Source organism: Bacidia gigantensis (genome assembly GCF_019456465.1).
Source record: "Bacidia gigantensis strain McMullin 20006 chromosome Unknown contig_249, whole genome shotgun sequence".
Classification (NCBI taxonomy): Eukaryota; Fungi; Ascomycota; class Lecanoromycetes; order Lecanorales; family Ramalinaceae; genus Bacidia; species Bacidia gigantensis.
The window spans coordinates 1,075,776-1,092,495 of NW_025408603.1; the positions used below are offsets into that span (position 1 = coordinate 1,075,776).

Genomic DNA, 16,720 nt, shown 5'->3' on the forward strand with positions numbered 1-16,720 from the left:
ACGAGAGTAGGATTGCCCAACAAGCAGGATAGAGAATTTGACCGTGCGGAATAACATGCTTCAGTAGTAAGGGTATCTTCGCTAAAACGCTGTCACTGCAACATTGGAGCTAAGCTTTCTCCAATCGTCTCTTCAATTTTCTGGATCCATCTCAGCGTCTCCTTCTCGACTACCTCATCGTCATCCTCCTGCAGTTCGCTTACTAAAGGTAACATCTCCGGCAGTAAAGCCAGCCATTCCTCGCCCAGCCTACTGGTGAGCGCGAGTTCACATTGCACGGCGGCCAAACGGACTCTCGTCCTATCAGAATGCATGTGCTGCAAAATGGCGGCGTTCATCTGTTTATGATGGATTGACGAGTCTGCAGCGACGGCTAATTCGACTATTGCGGGTATCAAATCATCCTGTACGTCGATCTTGTCTGCATGGGAAATTTGTGAGAGAAGGGTGTTCGAGACCGGGGTAAAATGGGAAGGAGAATGGTAGAATTCTGTCAAGCTTGGTCAGCAATGATTCAGATGCTTGAGGATTTCGATTTACCATCTTGATCATGCTCGAAAGTTGCGTGTAGCACATGAATCACTTGCTGCCAAAGATGCTTTCCCTCGCCATCTCGGAGGTTAGGGTTACGAAGGATTCCCGCGGCGTCTTCAAGGATGAAGTTTGCGTAATTCGTGACGATGGACTGAATGAAATTAATCAATACTGATTGCGTCAATTTGGCATTCGACTCACTTTTAAAGTACTGAATAGATGCACAAGAAATGTATACCATGTCGACTTGCGGTATATCCTGCCATTGCCAGTCTCAGGTAAGCCCTCATATGCCCACTCGCAAGCTTTGGTGAAAAGCGGTCTGAAGGTGGCATCATTGAGCTTGTACACCATTGCAATAGCCGATTCATTGAAGGCGTTCTCCACATCTGTGATTTCAGCATCTGTATAGCTTTCTTCTGTCCGTGGTGAGCACTGGATGCGCCGAAGGTCAAAAGCCTTTAGAAAGATGTCGCCTAGCTTTTGCGATTGACTAAGAATGGCAGATTTCGGATGTCGATCCATTGATAGCCGCAGAAGCTCCATATACTCCTTGACTGCCGTTGGTCCTTGTTCCATCGCGCTGGTCCAAGTTCTCTCTAGGGCTTCAAATACGACATTTGCGTCGATTCGTTTGGCGATCAAGCGTATCGTCTGACTTCTAATCTCGTCACAATCTTTGCCCATTTCACTATTCGCCGATTCATAAGAAGCCCGGAGTAAGCGATCGAGGCTTTGTCCAGAAACCATGAAGGGGATGTAAATAAAAAGGGCTGTGAAAAAAGAATAAGCTGCATTGTGTAAAGTCTTGTCTTCAGCATTAATAGCCATGCTTTCTTCTAGCGCTTCCAGTGCAGCGGGCATCGCGCGGGGTATGAGTGGAATGAATGCTTCGCCGGCTGCTTCCACGCAAGTAGAAAGGCATAGTAAGGTAGCACAGCGCATTCCGGGTTCTCTGGATTTCAAAGAGCGGTCGTCTGTGATGGTATCTACACACCGTTTGACCACATCAATGTCTCTTTTGCCCACAACATCTATGATGTTGTCCATGGCATTCAATGACATACGGTGCAATGTAGCGTCAGAAGTCTGCTCGATTGTAGTGATCAGACGAGGTAGCAACTGAAGGCAGGATTCTGAAGAGGATTGAAGATCCCTCTTATCTCCCATGCGAAGATCAAAAGATCGGACTATCTGCTTCCGTATTGTTTCGCTAGACCGTGCCAAAAGGGTTTCAAAGGCTTCTACGAGCCTAGACATGGGCAATAAGCCGAGCAAAGAATCGAAAGTGCGCATGCAAAGCCGTTGTGCATGATCGACCTCAGGCAATGATTCAGAGAGTAAGAAGGTCTCTCCAAGCGCATCTTCGTAAAGTCGTTGTACCTCAGCTGATGCATCGGACTTGTTCAAGAGCTCACTTCTGGTTTGATCGACAAGAACTTTGGTACTGAGCAAATCCGGTAAGAAGGGAAGAAGAGCAAGGATGTTCTCGACATGGTTGTGAGTGGGATTGAGTGGCAGAATCTGAGCAAAAATGGCCGGCTTGGCTTTTAGAGAGTCGAGTAGAAGGTGAGTGTATTGCCCAACGGTCTTAAGTCGAGTTTGAACACTATACTTATTAGTGATTTCGACCGCAAACGAAAGGGCTCGACGATTCCGAGGGTAGCTATTTAAAAGTATAGCCACGAATGCGAACAAGTATGAATCTGGTCCGACTTGGTCGAGGAGTGACATGTACGTGTCAAGCCGCCGCTGCGACGGCACATGGTCGAAGGCGGCTGCAAAGCTCAAAAGTAGTTCGGAGATACCGCTAAGTTCACCCTTGCGTTTATGTAGTGATTGTACCAGCCGCGGCACAATTGAGTCCATGGTCTGGCGAACGACGTGGGCGGAATAATCGTCGCCTTGACGAAGAACGTCAGAACCCATGAAGGTGAAAATAGGCATGACATTGTGAAGTATTTGTTCGGGTATGATATGAGCCAGTGCTGAGAGAAGCAAGAGCCCTGTATTGCGTACCTGAGGGCTCGAGGATGACTTGATACAATCAAGCAGTAGATCTGTCTCAATGCCATCAAGACTTAGCTTTGGCTCACGTAGCCCCTCGGCTTTCTCAACAATCGCAAGCATTCGCTCTAAGGCTATCGCCTGAAGGTAGCTGAGACCTTCCCCGGAGTCTTCATTGGCAGCCTTCAGGTCAGTGAAGACGGTGAAAATAGCTGGGAGGAGCTGAGAATCAACGTGAGTTTGAGATTGGTCTACCAGTTCAAGCACTACTGTCACTTGCTTGATGACATTCACACGTTGATCGTGCGAGGGCTCAGTCGCTTCTCGTTCTACGTGATTCTCTAAACGGCGTCTTTTAGCTGCTCGCGAGCCAACTTCATTCCCATTTGAGATCGGTGGCAGATCATACAACAACGCGGTGAGCGTGTGATTACCAAGGGGTAGTGACGAAAGCGTTTCCAAGGCTTCGGCTGCGGGAGTCCTGAAGTTACTATCACCGCTCTCTTTCGTACGGAGGCTCACTCGAAGAAGAGAAGTGGCCAAAGCTGTTTGTAACTCGTTATTAAAAGAACGCCATGTTCTGGCGGTGTATTCGAGAACCGCATGCAGAACGCGTGGTCTGATATCACTAACCGAACCCTCAATTATGTTTTGCAATGTTTGCATACTCTCATGCTCATTTGGTGCTAGGATACCAACTGCGTTTTTTACATATTCTTCATAGTCGATCTGTTGCTTTGCACAAGCTTCAGCCAAATTTTGATTTTTGGGGCCAAGAAGAGAGCGAAGTACAGTCATCAATAGTTTTGGGCGCGAAGAATTGCCAATTTTTTCGATCTTGTTGAGCATCGGCAAGAGACGAAGCTTGACAGATACCAAGGGCGTCTGAGAAACATGGCTACAAAGGCACGCGAATATGGCAGCTCTGACCGAAGTTTTCAGCTCCGTGTGAACTTTGCGAAGGCTGCCACCATTCTTGGTACCTTTGAGAATATTTGTGATACGGCTGAATATTTGATTTTGGTCAAGCAGGCATTCCTCAAGACCAGGAGTAATGATGTCAATTAGGAGACGTCGAGCAACACTTGGTGGTAGCCAGTGGAAGTCTCTGGCCCTTTCAAGCTGCCCGTACACTTGTTCACGACCTAGTATCGGAAACTTTCGTTCTTCCGCCTGTCCCTCCACAGTTGTGTAGAAGTCTTGCAGGTGGAGTATGAGATCCCCCATAGCTTCACGAACGTGAGGAGATGAATCGGACAGCCCGTATAGCATGTATGGCATTAGAAATTGGGGGTCAGCTACCGGCTTCTCTTCCGCAAAATACTCAGTAACGGCACGGATAGCTGCAGCCCGAACCTGTCCAGGATTGGACCCGCACCATACTCTTACATAAAAGGAGAGGAAAAGGGGCTCACTCATGCCCATAGATTTCCTAATGACTGGCAGAGCAGAAAACTTCGACACGTTTGTTGCCGAGGTCGACAATTTACTGAAAGCAGCCTCCAGACTACCAAAAACATATGACTCAGAGTGAGAGAGGAAAGACACTTCGTACGCTGCTTTGGTAGGAATGCCTGAAGCTAAGAGCTCGAATTCTTCCGACATACTTCTGGTGTGATCTCGAGAATTCAAATTATCTTCATCAAAGTCACTCGCGCTCGAGCGTCCTGTGCGTGTAATTCGAAGACTTTTGACAGGAGGGCCCAAAAGTGCAGCTGCTTTCTGCATTTGCTCCTGTAGATCGGGACCCAGTCTCGAGTGACCTGCAAAGTCGAGGATAAGGCTCGAAAGGGAGCTATCAATGTCCAATTCAGTATTTTCGTTTGACGTATATTGATTAGCTGATTTCAGGAGTCGTCTGCAAGCATCTGGATATGTCTCGATACTCAGCAAGTTCGCATCGAAGAGTCTGCGAAGGAGATGAAGCTCTCTCTTGTCACCTGTCTTGCTCAGCCTTCTCGTAAGGCCAGAATACAAGCTAAGCACGAGTGGATCTATCCTATATCGAGTCTTCAAGATCGACAAGTCGCTGCTCAGCTCATCGATAGCCATCAAGGCCTTTGTCACTCTCGAGGGCAATTTGGCAGATTGCATCTTATCAACAAGAACTACTATGCAAATCAGGCCAGCTTGCGAGCTGTCCTCCCAATCTGAGACCACCGCTAGCATCAGTCGTTTCAGGACTTCGTCATCCAGATCAGCTTTAGACGCCAAGACTGTTATGATCATGTACATTGCGGCACGCAAGTCTGGCACACCTTTGATGGTCAGTGAATCACTCGCGACGGCTAAGATTAGTCTTGTGACTTCCTCTTGCTGTTGTCTTTGGGCTTCAAGGCTTGCAGAACGCGACTCATTGCACTTCGTAGCAAGGGCTTCTGACACGAGACCTGCCCAAAAGGATATGAGGGTTGAACTTTGGTACCCGCACTGACAGCATTTGAGTATGAATGCATTCAGAGCTGCAAAGAAAGTCTTATTATGCGAAGCGGCATAAGCGAGAGAATGACGAGGTGGGGAGGTAAGCGACTGTATATATGGACGTAGGAACTTCAGGGAGGGAATAGTTTCCCCAGGAAGGATTGACAGCATAGTTGGAAAGATTGGAGCATCATGATATGGCAAGAAGGTGAGGACAAAAGCCTCAAGATTGTGTTCATGGACACTGCACAATAATTAGCCACTAATGGTAGAAATGTACGTCACAAAGGGCCGGACTGACCGAAATCTTCTGACAAGCCACTCAATGGCTATCAGTGCTGGTTGTAGAAGTACCCTGGAGGATATCAACGCAAGAAAGTCATGCAAAGCCACATCAAGCTGGACGTTCTGGGCGTGCGTGAGCAGTGTTCTGTCTTCGTCTTTGCTCTGTTCGCTGAACAGGTTGTCTTTGAATTTGCTGTATCTTTGATCCAAATGACAGAGTTCATCGAAGCCTTGGAGGCAAATCTGGAAGATAGAATCGAAATCTTGAGTGGCAGCCGTCTTGCTGTCAAATAGAAGAGATTTTGAATGAGCTTTCTTTTGGGCTTTTAAATCTAGTGGGTGATTCGAGACTTTGCGAATCTGCGCCAATTGCGCAGCGAGGGCAGTGGTCATGGTCAGCTTGTCAGAAGCCCCTAAGCAATCTGTACATCACCCGCATCGTTGCTGATGGTATTTTGATTCCCACCCAACGCACCTGAAGTTTAAGAAAACATTTTCGATGCCAAGAATTTATGACACTAAGATAAGGCACCGCCGATAACATCTCGGGGCCGCTTCAGAGCTAAGCTACTCTAGTAGGATTTGGTCGCCGCCGACTATCATCATCCATGACTTTCGTCGCCATTGTCACCTGGCTATGGCGGCCTCTGAGTGCATGATAATGACATACTGTGTGGTGTCTTAGTGTCTCTTGTTGCACCTGTAGGAACGAACATGCTTCCTTCATTCGTTCACCCGCTTAAATGAGGCAGACTGAGAGCAGCACAGTCCCCAAATTTGCGAGTTTCAGACCAAAAGCTACAAACAACCTACCTCATGATGGCAAGCCGTCGTCTTCTCTAGATCATGTTGAGGAGCCCGTTCTATCGTCAGCGAGCAGCAAGAGGTACTGGGAACTAGAGAAGATTAGGCTAGGCGATGTATCAAGAAAGATAGACCTGAGGCAATCTAGTGAAAATCACCGGGCACTGACGAATAATGACTACATTGTTGACAAAGTTGGTGACCCAAACAACGTCACCTTCGGATCAATAGACGGCCGCAAAGTTCCCATCTATACACGGTCTGGTAGGGGGGCGTTGCTGGGGCTTTCCCCACTTTTCAGAATTGATCGTTCACGGTCAAATGAGAAGAAGGTCGTGCTTTCATCTGCTGAAGAACGTCGAATCGAAAGTGGTCAAGTGCTTGTCTCTAGAACTCTTTCCAGCTTCAAGGTAAAGGAGCAGGAAATCATTCCTCAAGCTAGCAACACATTTGGTGATTCGCCTCAAGCTGATTTTGTGTTTCTGGATGATGCAAAGTCATCAAAGAGAATACGTGGCCCTGCCAGCCCAGATGAAGCAAGCTCTTGCTCGGAAGAAGAAAATGGGTCTCTCGACGCGGAGACGAAAAGCGGACATGGGCAGTCCAACTACAGACTTGATCTTCGCGAACAAGACCCCACGGTGGTCCAAAGTGATCGACTACACTTTTCTCGGCGAATAGATGCGAATTCTCACGATCTTGACGCATGGTTTGCTTTGATCTCGTGCCAAGAGAATGTGCTCGGGAAGCAGGATTCAAGAGGAAGCCGTACAGCAGCTGAGAAGCAAAGCACTTCTGACATCAGAATTTCGATTTACGAGAAGGCTTTACAACACATAAAGGAGTCTTCAGGTCGAGAGGCGCTGCTAATCGGCATGATGAAAGAAGGAGAATACGCCTGGACTGTCGCTGAGCTATCAGCTAAGTGGGGTAGTGTTCTCCGAGATCATCCAGCCTACCTGAATCTTTGGTTATACTATCTGGATTTCAAGCAGTCAGCTTTCGTCGATTTCAATTATGAGGCTCTAAGCAACATCTACCTACAAAGTTTGCAGTGCTTACGCGAAGCACGATCCAAGGTTCAAGTAGACTCTGATGAGCACTCCCGTTTGTGTCTAATTCAGATCCACCTAATCTTGCGATTTTCATTGTTTCTGCGAGACATGGGTCTCTCAGAGCTCGCTTTAGCAGTCTGGCAAGCCATTCTTGAATTTAATTTGCTAAGAAATAGATGGGCGAGAGAGCAAGACCCATCGCTAGGTATCGACGTTGAAAGTACTATAAAGCAAGAATTTGCAACATTCTGGGATTCTGAAGTGGCAAGGATAGGGGAGCTGGGATCCAGTAGAGCCGGTCTTGAGTCAGGAATGCACGCTGAGGGGAGTCGCGATCGTTGCAAGACGGACGATGTACCATCTGACGCAAACACATTTACCTTTTGGGCTGCTGTTGAGCGTCAGCGCGCTAGCGTCAGTCGTCAGATTGCACGAACAACTGATGTAACAGAAGAGAACGATCCCTACCGGGTGGTGTTGTTCTCTGATATTGAACCATTTCTATTCAGCTTGCCTGATCTTTCACTTTGGCATGAACTGGTGGATGCTTTCCTGGCATTCTGTCATCTACAGACACCCAGGTCGACATCTACAAAAATCGGGAAAGCCTGGTCAACGAATGGCTTCCTCCGGAACGAGACTTTGTACAAGCCTCAGCACAAGGTGAAACAAGTTTTCAATACCTCAGTTGCGTTTTACTCTCTCGAGCAACACACGATGTACTGCAGCCCAGATAAATGGTTCTCACCCTTTTCCATGTACCACAGCAAAGACTTAAGTGTCCCTGTAGACTCGGCTGTCATATCTCGCACTCTCGATTCTTTAGTTCAGGCCAGTGTTGGAGGTGACGACCTAAGTAGCTACTACCTAGCATTCGAGCTTAGCTCAAGTCCTGGCGCAGCACGCAAAAAGGCTAAATACCTCCTGAAGAAGCGGCCTTCGAGTCTCCAGCTGTACAATGCTTTTGCACTATTAGAGTATGGACAAAACAATTCGGCTGCGGCTGAAAAGGTCATCGTGACCGCGCTCAAGATGACTTCGCAGGTTGAAGGAAAGGATCAACATGCTTTCGTTCTCTTATGGCGGACTTGGATCTGGGCGTTCATCCAGGCGCAGGAGTATAGAGAAGCCTCATGTCGGCTTATGTACTTTACGAACGAGTCCCGGTTAGAGCAGACCCTTCAAGCTGGTGCTTCCAGCCAGCACCTATCCAAGCAAGCAGTTTCAAATATCCGCGAGAAGCTGTGCCTTACTCGCGATCATCTCATCTCTCAGAGTCTATTCATCTTTGCTGCTGCAACCGCAGAGCTCCTCATACTTCTCGAATTCCTCGAGGATCCATCAACCTTAGATTCAGCAAGCTTAGCCTTCAGTACCAACCTCAAACACTTCGATAATTCTGCCCCCAATAATAACATACAAGAAGTAATCCACCAAGGCTTCGCTCGCCTCCTATATCACCACGTCACGCACACGACGCTTTTCAAACCAGCCGAGATCCGCTCCAGACTTGCAGATAGTATCCGCGCTTTCCCCCAGAATACCATCTTTCTCTCTTTATATGCCTGGAACGAAGCCCGGTTCAGCATCGATGATCGCGTACGCTCAATAGTCCGGCAAACACTCCACGACTCTGATACAGATGATACCAGTAAAGATAGCGTGGTCCCACATTTCTTCGCCATCGACGCCGAGCTCTCCCGCGGGATCACACTAGGAAGTAATGCTAACGCCACCAGAGGCACATTTGAGAGGGCGTTGGAGACACGGGCGTGTGCTCATTGCGCGGGCATGTGGAAGATGTATTTCACTTTTGAGCAATCGAGGGGGGAGATAAGGAGGGCTAAGAGTGTGTTTTACAGGGCGATTAGGGCATGTCCTTGGGTGAAGGAGCTGTATATGCTTGCATTCGAGTGGTTGAATGAGGTGAAGGATGGTATGAATGAGGAAGAATTGAGAGGGGTTTACGATCTGATGGAGGAGAAAGGGATAAGAGTGCATGTGGATCTTGAAGAGCTAATTGAGCGAAGAGAGAGGGATTCCAAAAAAACGTGACTGAAATTGATGAGTGCGCCTTCCAAATGCAAATATTTGCTTTCCTTGATAATTGTGCCTCCAAAATGGCGATGCCGTTCTTATCTATATAAAGTTACTTATGAATGAAGCTATGACAGTGATGCTTGACAAGTATCGAATCTAAGGTATCAATTCTAGGTGTTCAGAGCGCCACGCTGTGCAAAGCGAAACTGCGTAACCCATTAAGCCATATTCATGCCATATTTCCCTTTCCCTAGGCGTCCTTTTTAGTGCTTGAGGTCTTCGCGAAGACGAATGGGATGGTATTGTCTTCGTCCTTGAGTACTCTAAGCAAGACTTCGTCACTAATTAATGCCTCCATGTCCTGATTGTCTTCACTTGAGAATCTGGATGTATCGATATGTGAGTAGGACATCAGCGAATCTACCATGGCTCCCGCTCTGCCGAATTTCTTGGTGGCTTTTCTTCTCTCGTCGATTTCCCGCTCTTGTTCCTCTATGTTCAATTTGTTGGCCGGCACTAATGTAGGCAGATTATGCCAATCAGGCAAGTCTTCGTCAACATCGTCTTCTTCGATGTTGTCTGTGCCTCTGTTATCGTCCATGAGGTCTGTCTCTTCTGCAGTCGGAAGCTCAGGTACGCCGCGTCCATCACATTTACAACATAGCAGATCATGTGTCTGGCAAGACAGCCCCGTGTCCAGTCTGAAGAGGTCTTTCAGCTCCTCTTTGGAAAAGCTAGCGGACTCGTTCTTTTGATCCATAATGTTACTGGCAAGACCGAGCTTCGTAACCTGCCTCTGCCATATCTTTTCATCAATCCCCCCGCCATTAAAAAGCGATAGATGACGCAAGATCGCTTCTGTCCGTCTCTATGGATACGTGCCATCGCCTGAAGATCAGTCGCAGGGTTCCAGTCGACGTCGAAGAGTATCAGTCTTGACGCACCGATCAAATTTAGACCGAGCCCGCCGGCTTTTGCGGAGAGAAGAAATGCAAAGCACAATGACGGATCAGATCGATTGAAGTCATCTACAAGTCCCTGGCGTTTGTTTGAAGGCGTGGACCCATCTAGACGGCTGTATGGGTAGCCAAGTGTAGTAAGGAGGGATTCAAGAATTTGGAGTGTGGCCGTGTAATTTGATACCAGAACAACTTTCTCGTTCGTGTTAGTCTTCAATGTGAAAAGTAACCTATCGAGAGCTCGAAGTTTGGTGCTACCCTGATTGGTTTGAATAAGCCTCGAGGGGACACTGTCCAGAAGCGCTGACGTCGTAGTGCTTTTACGCGAGGTCGTGTCCTCAGAACGCTGACCATTAAGAAGCCATGGACTATTACAAACCTTTTTCAATATGGTGATCAGCTGAAGTGCTGCCTCCGAACTCCCTAGAGCTGATTGGAAAGCCGGACAAGCAAGGACGTGCTGATATACTGAAGCCTGTGCTGCCGTTGGGCGGCACATAAGGACATACTCAGTCTTCACGGGCAGATATTTTGACAAAATATCAGCTGTTCGGCGAAGAATGAAGGGGCTAGTCTCATTTACTAGTGCCTCGCTTCGTGCCTCACCTTTTTCAATATCCTCAGATGAAGCTCCAGGCTGTCGGCTTTTGACGATTGGCACTTCGTACTGCCGTGTGAAGTTCTTGAAGGTGCCTAACAGTCCGGGGTTTATGAGGTCAAACATCATGAAGAATTCACTTAAGTCATTCTGTATCGGTGTCCCTGAGAGTATGATCTTTCTTGGAGTCTCCAGTGACTTGATAGCTTGGGCACTCTTGTTTTTGGCGGTCTTCAGTCTGTGCCCTTCATCTGCAATTACGATGTCTATTTCGCAACCGTTTTTGAGGTCGTCAATGACTGCTCTGAGCTTCTCATATCCAACGATCATGATCTGATAGGCGCGTCCTCTTGTAAAATCCGTGATTCGCTTCTTGCTATCATCGAAGAAATAGACACCAATGCGGTCCAAGCCCAGCCATTTACGAAATTCTTTGCGCCAATTGTTGACTAGCGTGACTGGGCATACTATCAATGCCTTCTTGATCACTGGAGAGGCACTGTTTACCGGATTCTGCTTCATCAACGTCCATAGAAGCGTAATGGTTTGCAGCGTCTTTCCAAGCCCCATTTCATCGCCTAAGATTGCCCCGTGGAAGCTCGGATCACGCAAACCCATGACACATTCATAAAGAAATTTGACCCCCTCACGTTGATGTTCACGAAGCTTTTGACTCAGTAGAGGGTCGACAACGACGTCTACTAACTCTCGTCCGATGAGGGCCGCTTCTGCAGCCTTCATGACCAGAGCCCCCTCAGCCGTGATATCATGACGAGGTGTGGGCTTTTGACTCTTTTGCTTTGGCAATACTGTATTCTTGAGCAGCGGAGCACGGAATGAATCCTGCACTCTTATGCTGACATGCGAGGCTTCTTTAGAAGATGACGTAGCAGTCTCCTCGTGGCTACTCTGCCCTTTCCTGTTTTCTAGCAAAGATTTTTGTTTTGGCGGTCCGGTCTTCTTTGGCGGAGGCACAGCATTGACCTTGCTACGACATGATCGTCCTGCAAGATATTCTTTCTTTGGGAGAATTGAGTCAATTTCAACATCTTTGCCTGCAATGGACAGCGACGATCCTGGCAACAATGGTCGATCGCACACTGTTTTCCCCATCTCTCGTCCTGTGTCATCTGTAAAATATGCCCACCCGTCTTTAACTTGAAGAATGCCGTCTCCATTCCATGTCCTGTGCTTCTTCGCTGTGGGCTTACGCCTGTCGATTGATCAGGCTATCTACAAGCTGTGTGGACGAGGCTGCTTACCACAAGACATTATAATAGCTCTCGCTTTCACTGTTTGGGTGGCCCGCGACTTTGATGGTGTTACTTCGATTTTGGTCTTCGACGAGCGGCTCTCGGGGTAGGGCGGTCGTAGGCAAAGTCTTGAAGTCTTGCCGGGGGTTTTTAAGGCTAACGCTTTGGGGTTCATGGTCGTTATTGATTTTTCGTCGTTTCGGCGTTGGGCCAGTAGGTTTGTCGCACGGCTCTTCTTCTGGCAAATGTCCATTGATATTTTTTAATAGAGGTGGTCGAAATTTGGCGAACATGGTTCCGACAAAGTTCAAGTGGTACATCCAAGCAGGACCCCTCTGGAGCACTGGTGCACAATTAAGAGCATATCGCGCCGGGCATCTGCGGGGGAACGAAAACACGCCGTCACGGGTTTTGGCTCACTATCTTATCACTACTACTAAAGACAGCAGCAATTACTGATAGGCAACTGCTCCGCTTTCAGAGACCTGGGGGATAATTTTATGTAAAATGTCCGTTCACCAGACTTACACAACTTTCCGTTCACAATCCATATTCTCAGTCTATCGATAAGCGCACAATGCACCTCTACCTCCTCATCGTCGATCTTTCATTGCTTGGTCATTTCAGCCGGACACTCATGAGTCTCGATAAGACCACAATGTGCTGGTTTAGGAGTATCGCTGACGAATACAGCATTCACACAGAGCTTGGCTTCAGAGCAAATCGCTTCAAGTACTCATAATCCTTGATATTTGCATTGACCGTATCGCGAATGACCTTTGCACCATCTGGGCCAAATCTTTCCGCCCACTCAGCATCTTCTTCAGCTTCGGACTTTTCTTTGCGCCCCTAGATCTCATTAGGCATGGGTTGAATGCTTTAGAGTGCATGTAGGCTAATATGCTTACGTGAGTTCTTGGTTTCAGACCACAACTTTCAATTGCATCTTCGTGAAACCCCTTCCACTTTTCAAACTTGGCCCGAGCTAATTCCTGCTTTTCTGCTGTGTCCCAGTTGAGCATGTTCGGATCGAATTTGAGACCGACGCTCTTGCAGTACGTTTTCACAATGCCGGCCGGGTCATCGAGGAGATCATCAGCATCGACGACGCAAATCTCCACGCTAGTTGACCGAGCGCTACCTGCAATATATCCGTTTTCACGGTGATCACTTTCGGTCTTGTTGATCTTGTCATTCACAGTTGCCGGTCCAATCTGGCCCACTGAACGCAAATAGTCGAATGCCCGACGCAGCTCCTCAATCCCTGCTTCTGATGGCATGAAATTTCGGAAGCCAGTAACTTCATCCAACGGAGGAATAGTGCAGCGATAGTAAGACGGTATGCTGCTCCTAGGATGGCGAATGAGGAAAGTGAAATGGAATTTGTCCAGCAATTCTGTAGGTAGAACGGTTGGATTTCCTTTTTCAGTGGCGGTGAAGACTTTGTCCTTATTGGACAAAGCTCCGTTAAGATGAGGCTCTGAGGTACCCACCCCGCGTCTTTTGGTGGCCAGCGTGGGCGCTATATCTGCAGTGGCACCATCAGGTGGAAACAGATAGTGGATGATATCCTTGATGAAAAGTCGTACTCCCTGATGACGTATGAGTATATACTCGACTGATTCACAATTCGCAATTTGACGCGTCTGAGTGACTGTACTAGGGATCGGCCGACTAGAAGGCCGCCTGAAGAGCGGTAAAGACCAAGACAGAGAGATTATTTCTTCTCGAGTACCTTATGCAGGAAGGAATCGCCCTTTCACTGCCACAAAGGACCGTATGAAAAGGACTCAGACCATTGCAATATCATGGAGTCTACCCCGAGGCTGGGATTGACGCAGAGAGAAGTTCCAGAGACAACAAGTCAGGCAAAAGGGAGGGAAAGGGAACTAACCTCAGACTCTTCGCTGTGGATCCTATCGATCACAGTTTGGTAAGTCGATTCGCTGAAACCACTGTCGATCCTAGCTCTCTCGTCGTTCTCGAAGCGAGAGCTGAGGCGCTCTGGACCATAGTAGAAGGCGTCGCCAAAAGGTTCATGAATGCACGTAAGATCCGGGCGGGTCATGAAGACCTAGTATCAAATTTAACAAGGCTGCTCTGAGGCTGACCGAGCCGCATTACCCTTTCGAAAGCCGTCGAGCAAGCTCGTGGGTGAGTGGCCACAAAGATTGGTTTGGAAGACATTTTGAGACGGACCAGAACTCGACGCTCTCCTGCTCAACACAGGTTAGTTGGAGAAAACGGAGGATGCAGGCGCGCCCAGATCAAAATTGAAATTTGTCGGACAGCAAATACGAGAATGTACGGTGTTCTCGACAGTCCTGCTTCTGTCCGTCTTGTTCGATATAAAAATAATTATATCGAAGAAGCTCACTTGGTCTTAGATGACGTGCGTGAGTGTTCCTGGCAGATTTTCCCATTAAATCCGCACCTAATAAAGTTGACGATTGCGGAGCTAAATAAGCCTGTTCAGTTGCTCGGTGACGAAAGACAATTCAAGCCGAGGGGGGCATGACGGATTGACGGGCCGTTTGGCCCATAAACTGCACCGTTCACGCGAGGCCCTGCATAATGGTCGCGCACCGTCTCCCATGCCATCACCTTCCGAGGTGGTTCAACAGCATATCACAGATCTCGGTCCTTGTCACACCGATGTTTTGGGTTCGTCCGTGGAAATCTGATGTCGGCGTTGATCCTAATTCCCTTCGCATCGCGATCGCTGTTGGAGGTCGTCTGAGATAGTTCACTGCTGTGGCTCTTCCTGCTTCATGTTTATCAGCGCTATATCACAGTAAACCACACCAAGGGCCGCCTCATCTGCACAAGATCCTTGGCATATGCGCCAGCTTCCTCCGGACAAGACCATCGCCACAACGGAGCGCGACTGAGTACTGTCTCATAAGTCGAGAAATGGGTATGTCTTGCTTGCAAGCAACGACAATGCCACTCCGTCGGTGACATTCTTGTTGAGAAAACGTAATGAAAGGAGGCAAAACGAGGGATCGAGAGCGCAATGATAGAGTCACATAAGAGTTCAAAGCGAATGTATTGTGGTCGTCAATTCAAAGCTGTTCTGTCAGTCTCTGCCCTCTTTACGCGCTTTTTATCAAAAGTCCATTGTACACTTGACCTGGGAACGTCCGATGCCCTGCAGAAGACACTGGGGCTACTTTAGTTGCGTACTCGTCGATGAGACAGAGCAAGTTTAGCTGCGAGCAGGCGAAGCCCCTGACTCCGGCAAATCACGCCATTCTCCGGAAATGAAATTTTAGATCCGGGTTTTCACCTACAAACTCGGAGTGTCCAAGCAATATTACAACACATTCAAGGGAGCTGAAGGAATACATCCAGTAGGTCTGCTTGTATTGTAGACAAGAACTTAGGATGGCTGGAATTGTGCAACCTTCCCACCCTTTCTACCCAATCGAGGCAAACATCGTCGGATATCTGGCAAATGAATGGTCAACAATTGGGTTACTGATGGCCTTCGCTTCGGGGTGTGTGCTTGCCCTGGGAGGTACACTTGTTTTGCTGCGGCGGTATAATCGAAGCATAAGTGGGGTGGATGAGTACATAGTGCTCTGGTTTGTTCTCAGTAGGCATCTGATGTTGCACCGTACAGACAAATGCATTCTAATCATCACATAATCATAGCTGGGACCATCCACTTCTTTTTCGAAGGTAGGGCTAATTCTAAGCCATCATGCTTGCTTCTAATCGACGGTGATCTCAGGTTATTTTGCTTTTAATCATGCAACGATGCCTACCAAGCAAGATGTTTTTGGCCAGCTTTGGAAGGAATACTCATTGTCTGATTCAAGATACATGACTTCTGATCCTTTTGTATTGTGTATGGAGACTATTACTGCCGTATGATTACCTACATCAGGTCCTCGTGGATTTGATGGCTTACTGAAGCGCCCAACGCTATAGATCTGCTGGGGCCCGTTATCATACATGATGGTTTATTGCATTACCACGGACCACCCGTTACGGCATCCACTGCAAGCGGTGGTATCCCTGGGGCAAATCTACGGCGACGTGCTCTACTACGCCACCAGCATGTTTGACAAATATCATAAAGGTCTAATCTACTGCAGACCAGAGGCATATTACTTCTGGCTCTATTACTTTTTTATGAATATCATCTGGATTATCATTCCTGGCTGTAAGCTGACTTGCCCTATTCATACAACAAGTGAAAATTAAAACTAATGGGAGTACTCCAGTGCTTCTGTACAGCAGCCTGTCCCAAAGTAGGACAGCCTTCATAGCGCTGGCAAGAGAATCTAAGCGCACTAATAGCAACGGTCACCTTAAGCAAAGATGATGAATAGAAGAATGAACATCTTTCTCCGTACAAATTTGAAGCTGAGCACTGTAAGTGATGCGTAAGCAATCGCTCATGAAATGCTGTGCTTTGAAAATGATTTTTGATTCACTGGCGGGAACGCTAGTAGCGGGTGTGGCGTCAGGGCTCTGCTCGCTCTGTTGCTCGACAACACGAGCCTCACTCAGACCGCACTCCCAATCATCCCTTACCCTAGTGCACGCCCCGGCTCTGGAAAGACTACGTGCATTGCGACAACACATATCCATCGTCCATTGTTCGGAAATTAATGGAGAATAGGATACGTTGTAGCTACCGCAGCGTCTTCGCCGTGCTGTAAACAAAGCGACGAAGGGATCACTGAACCGCTTCGCACACCAGGACATCTTCTACTCCTCCCTCACAGTCGTCAATGATGTCACTCACAATCC

At 47.9% G+C, this 16,720-nt stretch overlaps 4 protein-coding genes across 4 annotated transcripts; 1 reads left to right on the forward strand and 3 right to left on the reverse strand.

Moving 5' to 3' along the window:
- Nucleotides 1–92: 92 nt before the first annotated feature.
- Nucleotides 93–5,640, reverse strand: KY384_006533 (uncharacterized protein; the record flags this gene model as incomplete). The annotated part of the gene is made up of 4 exons (XM_044815027.1): nucleotides 93–490; nucleotides 541–685; nucleotides 736–5,206; nucleotides 5,264–5,640. 4 exons carry the CDS (start codon nucleotides 5,638–5,640, stop codon nucleotides 93–95), a joined length of 5,391 nt encoding a protein of 1,796 aa, XP_044668127.1.
- A 350-nt stretch (nucleotides 5,641–5,990) lies between these two features.
- On the forward strand, nucleotides 5,991–9,161 carry KY384_006534 (uncharacterized protein; the record flags this gene model as incomplete). The annotated part of the gene is made up of 1 exon (XM_044815028.1): nucleotides 5,991–9,161. One exon carries the CDS (start codon nucleotides 5,991–5,993, stop codon nucleotides 9,159–9,161), a length of 3,171 nt encoding a protein of 1,056 aa, XP_044668128.1.
- A 235-nt stretch (nucleotides 9,162–9,396) lies between these two features.
- KY384_006535 (uncharacterized protein) lies at nucleotides 9,397–12,249 on the reverse strand (the record flags this gene model as incomplete). The annotated part of the gene is made up of 3 exons (XM_044815029.1): nucleotides 9,397–10,004; nucleotides 10,091–11,916; nucleotides 11,966–12,249. The coding sequence occupies 3 exons, from the start codon at nucleotides 12,247–12,249 to the stop codon at nucleotides 9,397–9,399; spliced, it is 2,718 nt and encodes a 905-aa protein (XP_044668129.1).
- A 403-nt stretch (nucleotides 12,250–12,652) lies between these two features.
- Nucleotides 12,653–14,024, reverse strand: KY384_006536 (uncharacterized protein; the record flags this gene model as incomplete). The annotated part of the gene is made up of 3 exons (XM_044815030.1): nucleotides 12,653–12,805; nucleotides 12,865–13,548; nucleotides 13,851–14,024. 3 exons carry the CDS (start codon nucleotides 14,022–14,024, stop codon nucleotides 12,653–12,655), a joined length of 1,011 nt encoding a protein of 336 aa, XP_044668130.1.
- Nucleotides 14,025–16,720: the final 2,696 nt, after the last annotated feature.